The sequence below is a fragment of the Rhinolophus sinicus genome, linkage group LG13 (genome assembly GCF_036562045.2).
Source record: "Rhinolophus sinicus isolate RSC01 linkage group LG13, ASM3656204v1, whole genome shotgun sequence".
In the NCBI taxonomy this organism is placed as follows: domain Eukaryota; kingdom Metazoa; phylum Chordata; class Mammalia; order Chiroptera; family Rhinolophidae; genus Rhinolophus; species Rhinolophus sinicus.
The window spans coordinates 25,110,756-25,122,455 of record NC_133762.1 but is presented as its reverse complement, the minus strand read 5'-3'; the positions used below and the strand labels follow the sequence as shown (position 1 = coordinate 25,122,455).

The following is an 11,700-nucleotide window of genomic DNA, read 5'->3' as shown; positions in this document are numbered from 1 at the left end:
GAAATGCCTTTAACGACCCCTTCCGGAAGAGGCCGCCATGGCTGCCAGGGAGGAGGTACTCGCCTTGCAGGCTGAAGTTGCCCAGCGTGAGGAGGAGCTGAGTGCCCTGAAGCAGCGGCTGGCGGCGGCTCTTGTGGCGGAGCAGGAGCCAGAACGCCTGGTTCCGGTGTCGCCCCTGCCGCCGAAGACCTCCCTGTCCCGAGATGAGATTCTGCGCTATAGCCGGCAGCTAGTGCTGCCCGAGCTGGGCGTGCGCGGACAGCTGCGCCTGGCGACCGCGTCCGTGCTAATCGTGGGCTGCGGTGGGCTCGGCTGCCCACTGGCGCAGTACCTGGCAGCGGCCGGCGTCGGCCGCCTCGGTCTCGTGGACTACGACGTGGTAGAAATGAGCAACCTGGCGCGCCAAGTGCTGCACGGCGAGGCACTGGCCGGCCAGGCCAAGGTCTATTCGGCTGCCGCCTCGCTGCGTCGTCTCAATTCGGCCGTGGAGTGCGTGCCCTACGCTCAAGCGCTTACGCCAGCCACTGCGCTAGACCTGGTACGGCGCTATGACGTGGTGGCTGATTGCTCTGACAACGTGCCCACTCGCTACCTGGTTAACGACGCCTGTGTGCTGGCCGGCCGCCCTCTCGTGTCGGCCAGCGCGCTGCGCCTCGAAGGCCAAATTACCGTCTACCACTATGACGGCGGGCCGTGCTATCGCTGCGTGTTCCCGCAGCCACCTCCAGCGGAGACGGTGACCAATTGCGCGGATGGCGGGGTGCTTGGTGTCGTAACTGGGATCCTGGGCTGCCTGCAGGCGCTGGAAGTGTTGAAGATCGCTGCAGGTCTGGGCCCCTCGTACAGTGGCAGCTTGTTGCTCTTTGATGCCTTCAGAGGACGGTTCCGCTGTATTCAGCTGCGGAGCCGCAGGCCAGACTGTGCAGCCTGTGGGGAGCGGCCCACTGTGACTGACCTGCAGGACTATGAAGCCTTCTGTGGCTCCTCGGCCACCGATAAGTGCCTCTCCCTGCAGTTGCTGAGCCCGGAGGAGCGGATTTCTGTCACGGACTATAAGCGACTTCTGGATTCTGGGTCACCCCACCTGTTGCTGGACGTCAGGCCTCAAGTGGAAGTGGACATCTGTCGTTTGCCGCATGCCCTACACATCCCTTTGAAACATTTGGAGCAGAGGGATGCAGGCAGCCTGAGACTCTTAGGAGAAGCAATCCAGAAAGGGAAGCAAAGCACGCAGGACGGAGGAGTTCTCCCCATTTATGTGATTTGCAAACTGGGCAATGACTCCCAGAAAGCCGTGAAGATCCTGCAGTCCGTGACAGCAGTGCAAGAGTTAGACTCTCTCACAGTTCAGGATGTTGCGGGGGGCCTCATGGCCTGGGCTGCCAAAATCGATGGAACATTTCCTCAGTACTGAGGCGGCTGGTACACACAGTCTAACCAGAGAAAGATGTGGATTGCCGTAGCTCCTTAAACATAATAATAATTTTTTTTTTTTTCAGTAATGTACAGAAAAGACTGGGATTCTGTAACATCTGTGAATACACGGACTGCTTTTTATAAGAGGCTTCTTAATGGTGATTTATTGGATGGAGGGTGTCTTGAACATGTGAGATATAATGTGACAGGATTTTGTGTTTTAAACTGCAGGTCATTTGCCTGCCCTGCTTTTTTTCCACCTCCCCCAATCAGAAAGCTCTCTAAATTGTCCGTTTTATGCCTGGAGAATTAAGTTGTTGTAAACTTTATACCGTCTTGATCACAGATGAGATACACTTAAGATCAGTTGTTTACTAAGACCTTCTTTGGGTCTTCTACAAATGATAGAATGTATTCTGCAGAAATAAGTGTTTAAAATGTAAATTGTTCCGATTATCTAGGAAGTGACCATTCTGTTAAATATTTTTAATGAATATCAAAATGAAATGTTTACAGGTTAGCAAGATAAAGGAAATCACCTGTGTAGTCTGTCAGTTTCTCTTATAAATTGCTGATTTTTTTTCTCACAGTTAATTTTTTCAGGCTGCATTATGCTGTACACATGGAACATTTTCTAAACTGTACACTGTGCTTTGACTTGCTTTAGAATCTTCATGTCCAAGTCCGTAGCTTATCCAATCTGTTCTTTTTATTTTTGGCTTTACTGTATGGCTAGGACCCCAAGTGCAATATTGAATTAAAATGAACTAGTGAACATTCTTAGCTCCTTCTCAATCTCAGGTGAAAGACTTTGACTATTTGACTAGTATTGCTTGTTGCTGCTTTACTGTGGATAAACACCCTTTGTCAGATTAAAGAGATTTCCTTCTGTTTATAGTTTGCTAAGAGTTTTCATTAAATTCATCAAATGCTTTCTTTGTATTAAATAACGTGCTTAGTTTTTTTCTCTTCTGTTCATGTAGTGAATTACATTGATTTTTTTTTATCGTGGAAGAAAAGCAGTCGCCCAGCAATTTCCAAGTGTGCACAGTACAATATTGTCGACCATCTGCAGATGCTGTGCTGCAGATCCCAGAACCCCCCATCCTGTGTGACTGAAACGACACCCACCAAACATTTGCCTTTTTTATTTTGATTTAATCTGTTTTATTCCAGTATTTTATAACAGTGAAAAAATGTAGGTGTTTTTATGTTTCTTAACTAACATTTTTCATGAAATGGTATCTAGTCTGCACAATTTCCAATATATACAACCAAATGAAAAGTAGAAATTTGGTATGTGAGTCTGTTTCAGTGGCAAACTGAAGAGGAAATGCCATGTCAAAAGGAGGCCACTATTCCAACTGATTCTTGCATGCAGGCCTGTAATCATCAGAAATCACAGATGTAAATGAAATCTTTGTATCTCTGGCTACAAGTTTTTAAAGAAGCTTAAAAGCATTGTGGGCCAGACGAAACCCTCTGCAGATCAGATTTACCAGTTTGCAAGCTCTGGTATGGACTTTCGTTTTATTATGAATAGATGGTATTAGTTAGGATAGTCATCTTTTTTTTTTTTTTTTCAGTTGGGGAAGGGGAACAGGACTTTATTGGGGTGTTCAACAGTGTGTGCTTCCAGAACTTTCTTCCAAGTCGTTGCCCTTTGAATCTTAGTTGTGGAGGGTGCTGTTCAGCTTCAAGTTGTTGTCCTTTCAGTCTTAGTTGTGGAGGGCGCAGCTCAGCTCCAGGTCCAGTTGCCGTTTCTAGTTGCAGGGGGCTCAGCCCACCATCCCTTGCGGGACTCGAGAAATTGAACTGGCAACCTTGTGGTTGAGAGCCCACTGGTCCATGTGGGAATCGAACCAGCAGCCTTCAGAGTTAGTAGCACAGAGCTCCAACCGCCTGAGCCACCAGGCCGGCCCCAGTCATCACTTTTTAACTGAAACATTGTTAACTCATTTTTTTGAATAAGTATAGGCCTTTCTCTATTATAAAGACAGTGCAGGTTTCTTATAACTGCTTTTCCCAGGGAGTTGTGGAAATAAATGACTGAGACCTGGAGAGGCGGACAAAGATGGCTGGCCTGTGTCTTATTCCCAGGACCAAAGCGGGTTCTGATACATGTCAGGAAACAATCAAGTGGACAGACAGGAACTATTTCTTATCGTAAGGACTAATACCTTAAAGTTAGGCAGTTTGGCAGTTTTGATAATTCCTGCAAAACTGGTTGTCATTGGCGACAGACCCAAGGCTGTACTTGCAGGAACGAAGCCCAAAAACCATGCACAGAACCGGCTTGTGTTGTGTTGCCCTGTCTAGTACTAGAAGAAACAAACGGCCAGCAGAGCCTCGCTAATCTCCCTTGGCCTGGCCCCACTGCTCGCCCAGAAAGCCCAACACTTCATCCACAGCCCGGGAGCAGGAAGCAGCGTCCCTTTATATTCTTTTCTGAGTCTGTCTTAGGAGGGTGTGTCTTGTAGGTAGAACCTAGTCACTTGCCTACATTCTAGCTGCAAGAGCAGCTGAAAATTTGAGTTCTGACAGCTACAAAAGGGAGGCAAAGATAATCTGAGATTTTACTCAATTAGTGAAAGAATTTTCAAAAGATGGGCTGCCAGGATCAAGAATATGACAGGTTATCTACCAATGGACCCAGATCATTTTATTTTTTGAAATCCTTTTTTTCTCTGGGGATTGTGGCTAGGTTTTTTACATTTAGATGGGGTTTGAACTTGGTAATTTTTTCCCTTTTCATTTAACAAATGGTAAGTGCCTTAAGTGTACCAGTTACCATTCTAAGTTCTCGGATAAAGATGAATAAGAGCTTTCCTGTTGTCATGGAGTTTACAATTAAAAGGGGGGGATGGGGGACAAATCAAGTAAATTAATGATAAGTGCGTTTATAAAAGAAATCAAACTTAATGTTTTGGCATGGGGAAGGAGGAGCTGTTTTGGATACGTTAATTAGGGGAAACGTCTTCAGAGAAGGGTTGAAAAATGCAAAACCTGAATGGTGAGGAGCCAGTTCAATCTGGGAGAACATCCCATACTGGGAGAAAAAGAAGTGGAAAGATCCAGAGGCATATAAACTGGGAATGATCAAGAGGTAAGTTGTTGGGTTGTGAACAATTGAGGAAAGTAGAACAAGGTAAGGTTTGAGAGAGAGACAGAATATATCATGCAGGTTATAGACCATAATAGGAATTTGGTGTTTATTCCAAGTAAAATTACAGCTAACATTTATTGAGCACTTACTATGTGATTTGGATTTGAACCCAGATGGTCTGGCTGAAGAGCCAGTGCCCTAAGCACCATGCTGACTCTCAGTGAAAACTTTGTAATAGTTTTATATGTTTCCTTGTTGAAAAACTACACCCTGATAATCACAGAACGAATAGAGCTTGTGTTTGTGTTACAACAGAAATGTACTCTGATGTACTTGGGTTGCAGATTTCTCTGTAGGGGAGGAACCTCAGAGTGAAGTCCTTGGGAGCATTCTGACTCGAATGTGTCACAGAGGTCATGTCCAGTTAGTAATGAGCCACTGGTCAAGGTAAGCGAGAACGAAAGTCTTAACATAAGGAGTCACAGCTGGTAGCCAGAAGGGTTGCCAAGGAGGGGGAGTATGAAAAAAAAGGCAGTAAGTCTGAGAGTTCCCACGGGAGAGGAGGATATATATCTATATCCAGCTATATATCTATATATAATATTACATCTATTGTGAATATAATATATATTATATTTAAGCTTGTTTATTTTTAATTAGCTGCTCCTTCCATGGCACCAGAGGGTTTCCTCAGGGCCTGAGGTCAGGTACATGACCCAGTTTAACCAAGAAAAGATTTTCTTGCTCTTAAAGGTTGAACCCTATCAGGGTTCCATATGTAACATGAGGTGGCCCTGTCCAGGTAATAGTAAATCACTTGAAATCATGTACCTGACTTTCAGGATAATTCTGGAGTTCGTTTGGAATATTAGGAAAATTACTGTGGTGCAGGAGTGGGAAAGTATTTTCAAAATAAAATGGGAAAAGGGGTTAATTCATACTTCTGATGAACTATAATTTCTGAACTGCTCAGGATGTGAGAGAAAAGCTAAACTAGCCCAGAATTTGGGTGATAAATAGGATAGATAGAAATCTAGATATAACTGTACAGATACATAGTTTACTATAAAGTCCTACATATTGACACCTACCGTGATTTCAGTGAAACCTGAAATTTCAAAAAAGTGAAAAACAACAAGTTGTGGATTATCTAGGTGTTTTGTTGAACAAGTTGCTGAAGGTAAGGAAAGAAAAAAGGCTTATATCTTAAAATTTCCTTTCTTGGTGACACCTTGGTTAAAAAGGTGCCAGAGTAGGGTGACACGAATGGAAGATGTTTTGGGCATGATTTTTATTTAGCAGTATTCTCCTTACCCAGTGCTTCCAGATGAGAGAGGCCTGACACAAATTGGAATTTAACAGATCAAAGGGCAGGTGAGTTGAAATAGTTGACTTACGTACAATAAAACTCAAGCAAGGCTTGCTATGTGTAAGAGCAAAGGGAGGCAGTGTTTTTACAACCTTGACTTAGTTGTCACCTGGGGTAGACTCTGGGTTGTCTACCCAACAGCCTCCCCACTCCCACCCCTTCCTTGCTGGCAGGGTTGAAAATGTCAGACTGCTTCCCAGCCTCCTTTGCAGTTTTTGAGCAAGCTACACTTGCAAACGATTTCTTCCATCAAATACAGTTCTAATCTGTCCACTTTTCACTATCTCCGTGCTGCTTCCTACCATGTTTCCCTGAAAATAAGACCTAGCCAGACCATCAGCTCTAATGTATCTTTTGGAGCAAAAAATATAAGACCTGGTCCTATTTTAATATAAGACCCAGTCTTATATAATACAACATAATAATGTAATATAATATATAATAGTATAATACCGGGTCATATTAATTTTTGCTCCAAAAGATGCATTAGAGCTGATGGTCCGGCTAGGTCTTATTTTGGGGGAAGCATGGTAGTCAATCCATCTCTCCATCAAATTTATAGCTTTTCTGGAACACGCACACACCATCAATTGCATCATTGAGTACCAAGGGCACTATCTATCTTAGGTCTTAAGATAAAATAAAAGAGGTGTGCATATAGCAGGCACTACCACCTCGAGAAAGTTTTGATAAGTATAAATATGCCCTTTTTGGTATTCTTGAGAGCTGTGGAGGAAAATAGGACTTTCAGATGACAAGTTTCTCTTGATGACATAATGAACAATAATTAAATATCTTTTGCATAAAGCTTAAAGGGATTTGCGAACGCAATCCCTACAGGGGCTAGTTAAATAAAGAAATGAGTCAGGATGAGCAGCTAAGGACCATGGTGAATTGGAGGGTGCCTGGCATATCCAAAGCTACCACACAGCTAACTTTGCCATGCAGGAGTGTTGGCAAACCTTGCAGTATTTTAAGAAAATCTGAACAGTTGGAGTTTTGTGTAAGATCTAATTTTTAAATGGGGAATACAAGTTTAAAAATTCTGAAACTGTTTACCAACTAAAACATACCCATAGTCTGGATGAAGACTTTAGACTTAATCAGAAAAAAACCCACGATTTGGGTCTTATTTCATTTAGTGGACATGGAGGTCACTGAGTGTCAAGGGAAGCCTAAAGCAGTTTTAACAATTTGTTAACACCTGTATTTTGTTTTTCACTTATGCTGTATTTATAGGCTAATCATTTTAGGTGGAAATTTAATATCATGTAAAGTGGTTTGAGATTAATATGTTTCAAAAGGCTGAAAAATTGGAATTGGGTGATAGGTGAAATATTAGTCAATCTACGTTTGGCTTCTCCTAGCATTTTGATGAATTGGTGATCGAATGTCATTTCTTAGAAAAATGTACCTGCCAAATCGATAATCAGAGTGAAGATGAAACAGTGTAAGTGATGAAAATGAGAGTTTATACATGGTTCTTTTGGAAGGTTGCATCTGTGGTGTTTTAGGCTGGATTAAATGAACCTGTAATAACAGCAGGAAAAAAGTGTGATAAATGGAATTTATAAAAAAGTTTTAAGTTTTAAAAAAACTTGGAAGATGATTCATAATGATTACCTGAAAAAGAGATTTTTATCCTTTTAAACATTAACTTCTAATTTTAAAAAGGAAAACATGCCTTTGAAGCATTAATACCATATGAACATGATAGTCATACATTTACATGAAAAAAAATGCTCAGTTTTAAAAAGTAATTCATGCTTATGGTAAAATCCTACAGCTTGAAAATATATACATGAAATACAATGTGGCATCCTGGATTAAATCCTGGAACAGAGAAAGGATATCAGTGGAAAAAATGGGGAAATTCTAACCAAGTCTGTAGTGTAGTTTAACAGTGTTGTACCAAAGTTAATTTCTTACTTGGCTATATATAAGATGCAAACATTAGGAGAAGTTGGGTGAAGGACATACAGCAACTCGACTATTTCTGCAACTGTAGAATTATTTCAAAAATCAAAAATTTTTAAATATGAAAAATAGTATCTACAGAAGGTGTGAGTCTTCCGTTCCACTCCTAATTCCCACTCCTTCAGTTCCCTTCCCAGAGACACTCTCTCTAACCAGCCTTATTCTGTTTTTATCCATGCCTATTTGTACATATACCATTTTCATACAAGTGGTATTTACACTGTTTCTACACTGTGGTTTTTTAGAAAAGTAGTCTACATTGGCTACTGTTCCACTTGCTATCAGTTCATTCTTTTTAACCAACATTTAGAATGCCATTACATACACGCTCTACCGTTTCTTTAATCAGTTTCCCCATTGAAGGACATTTAGGATTTTTACAGTCTTTTTGCTATTAGTAATAGTGCTTCAAAGAATAGCTTAATATTTACGCTGGAAAGGCTATTTCCCAACACCTTAGCCTCCATAGTCTTTTCAAACTTTTAGATCTTTGCCATTCTGAAGGTTTTTTTAAAAAAAATCTCATTGTGTTTATTTATATTTTTATTATAAGTAAGCTTGCTTGCGGGTGTTCATTTTACAACTTTATACATGTAATTTACATGTTTTTCATATGCTTAAAAGTGTTCAAATACAACTGCTGTTTATTCTTAGCTCATTTTTCTATTGAGTTATATAGTCTCATTCTTATTGAAGTATATGGTTAAGAAAAACCACGTTGGGGGAAAAAAAATCTGTGTTCCTCAGCAAAAGAGTTTTGAATTAGTTCATTCTTCAGACATTTATTGAAAGTCTACTACATACCAGGCATTGGCCAAGTTCTGGGGATACAAGATAATTAGGATGTGTGGCTTGCTTGCCGGGTGTTCATGTTACAACTTTATACATGTAATTTACAGAGCCCTTTCCCACCTACATTATTTCATTTAATCCTTCAACAGCTCTGAGATAAAGGGAACTGTCTCTTGTTCATAGGCTCCTGTTATACGTCCTCGCCAATAATAGAGTTCCCTGAAATAGCCTCGTTGTCAGGGAGCCTTGGTCTCAAAGTGGAATTAGGCTCTCTTGTTCCTGGATAGCGTTTTAGAAAAGGTTCTGTTGTAGAGGGGGCGAGTTTTTCAGCTGTTCCTAAGTATTTCATGTGTCCTGATGGTCCTCAGAAAACCTTTTTCTTTGGAGCCGTGGTGAGACATTGTGAGCAGAATGAATTACCAGGATAATGAGGCTCGTATCCCGGTGGTCCATTATTGATGGTCTCCCGATGGGGTCAGACTCACTTCAGTGTGGCCTTTTGGTCTTTTTTTTTTCAGAGTAGGTGGTTGGAGTCAGGGCGTGTGGGACACCTAGACCATCCATTAGCTAAGTGCAGATGTGTCGGATACACGTTCCTTATTCCCAATGAATGGGTTGTATAGACTTGTTTTATTTAAGATTCTCTGTGTACATGTTTATAATTTCACATTTGAGTTTCCTGACTTGAAAACAAGCATATCATGGCAACTGGTTCTCCCTGGTTGAATATCTGAAAGCTGGATGGCTTCAGCTCTTAACACTTTTCCAGGTCCAAGCCAATTGTGAAGTTTTGCTATTAGAAACTCTCACATGTAATAACACGATATAAAAAAGAAAAGTTGAACACAAGACTCGGGATATAGTGACCTTGGATGAGAGGAGGGAGGGGATGGAAAGGGGAACCATGTGGTTAGATGCACGTTACCACACCCATCTGATAGCGGTTAGTTTGTGGCTAATGTTACATAATTAAAAATAACTTAATAAATAGGACAGATCATGCACAACCAATAATGAGAATCTGCGACAAACCATTACAATTAATCCAATTATGTGCACCTGACATCCAAAGAAAAAGAGAAAACAGTAAAAAGGAAAATGTCTGCTGAATTTGACCACCTTAAAAATTAATCTATTGGGCCAAGATCACAAATTAGTTTGCTAATAATAGAGAAGAACTGCTAATGGATGGTACCCTATTCTTTCTCACACTGTCATATTTCCCTTCATCGTTTTCAACAAAAGGGAAGGCAAGCAGCCTCCCCGCTTTACCCCCGGAAGTTTGTGTTTGTTTTTGCTTTCTCTTCCAAAGAGTTACGTAGAAAGACTCTTTGGAAGATTTAATTAGAAAAGTTTTATAGAAAAGCTCTTAAGACCATTTAATTAATCAAACAGCTGCTGTATATTTTAGTCTCATGTGTCCATTCTTTTGCAGAGAAACATCTGCCTCTCCCCAGTGCAAAGGCACATGTTTCCAGTCTGTTTGCATCCACTTTATTAGAACTAGAGCCTGTGTGTTTATCAGTAGAGGACACGCAACAGGGAGATTCACTTAGGTCATGTCAGAGTAACACAACTGATTCATTCAAGAACTATTTACCGTGCATTACGAATGGGTGGGTAGAGGTGCCTGGAATATAGCCATGGACAAGACAGACTTGGATTCTGTCCGTACAAACTCATTCTAGTGGAAAAGAGAGATGACAATCAAATATACAATCACACAATGTGATTCTATGAAAAATGAATAATGGCTGGGGTGGTGGCCAGAGAAGACCTCTGATAAGTGGTCATTTAAGGTGAGAGGCATGAAGGGGAGATGGCAGGAGCCAGGAAATGAGATGGGGAAAGAGCATTCCATGCAGTGGGAACGGCAAGTACAAAGGTCTTGAGGCTGGAAAGAGCGTCCTGAGTTGGAGGAACCAAGAGAAGCCAGGTAAGCCTGGAGTAGAATGAACGAGAGGGAGAGGAAGGCAGGTGCCAGATCATGCAGGTACAGTGGGCCATGGCGAGGAGTCTGGATCTTATTTTAAGGGTAATGGAAAACGGGTCCTCAAGCTGTGCTTGTGTGCAGAACTGGACAGGAATGCAGCAAGTTAATGCTGGGAGAGCAGCGCCCAGCCAATGATGGACGGGAGTTGGTGGATAAATGCCCCCATCTTCTGGCACCTAGAGCGAGACAACTCTGACGTGTGTTTTTCAGTCTCTCAGGGGTCCCCAGTGGGATCGAGCTCCAGCTGGCCCCAGTGACAACCTACCCATTAATAACCCCGTTTTTTCCCTTCCCTGTCTCACACCTCTACCCCTCTCCCGGAGTTTCCTGGGATCTCCTCCCAAATCAACAACTTGTACTCAGATTCTTGTCTCAGAGACCCATTCCTCTCACTCACCTCTCTCCTATGACCTGACACTCAGCAGGTCCCCAGAAAGCATTTAAACAAATGCTTCTGGCAGCTGAAACACTGGCATGTTTCACAGGCGAAAGACTGGCATGGGAGCTTGGGATTTCCTTTCTTGTTTTTGTTTCGACTTACTTTTTAACAGGAGAAATCGAGAATATTATTTGTCTTTGTACATAGAGGTTTTTTATCCGAATGGACTGCAAGACGTTTTGTATACCCCCTAAATACTCCAGTTTGTTCTGCATGCCAGAAACTGGAACTTTTTCACTTCTGGAACTTTATTCCTGGGCGCTTAGAAAGCACAGAGTATTCTGCTGGGGCTCCTCTCTCCAAGTCTGGGCCCCCCAGCCACAATGCTGCATAGGGAGGCAGAAGTCTTTCTAACACGAACTTCTTCAGTCATGAAATGGCCAGGGAGAAACAAATCCCCTCTCATGCCCATCGCTGCTCCTGGCCATCATATTTGCTTGGCCGGATGCTGGGAACATCTGACAGCAACAGAGTGACTGACAACAGTCATCCAGAGAATCAAATCTATGGCAAATCTCACAAAAGATACGGGACTTCATAAGGCTAATACACAAGATGCTGGAGAACTACCTGAAATCCCCAAAGGCACTACAGGAGATAGCAGACAA

The 11,700-nt window shown here is 42.2% G+C and overlaps 1 protein-coding gene across 1 annotated transcript; it reads left to right on the top strand.

Moving 5' to 3' along the window:
* The first annotated feature begins 37 nt into the window (after positions 1 to 37).
* MOCS3 (molybdenum cofactor synthesis 3) lies at positions 38 to 2,309 on the top strand. Its single transcript, XM_019726085.2, has one exon. The coding sequence runs from the start codon at positions 38 to 40 to the stop codon at positions 1,412 to 1,414; it is 1,377 nt and encodes a 458-aa protein (XP_019581644.2). The 3' UTR covers positions 1,415 to 2,309.
* The last annotated feature ends 9,391 nt before the right edge of the window (positions 2,310 to 11,700 follow it).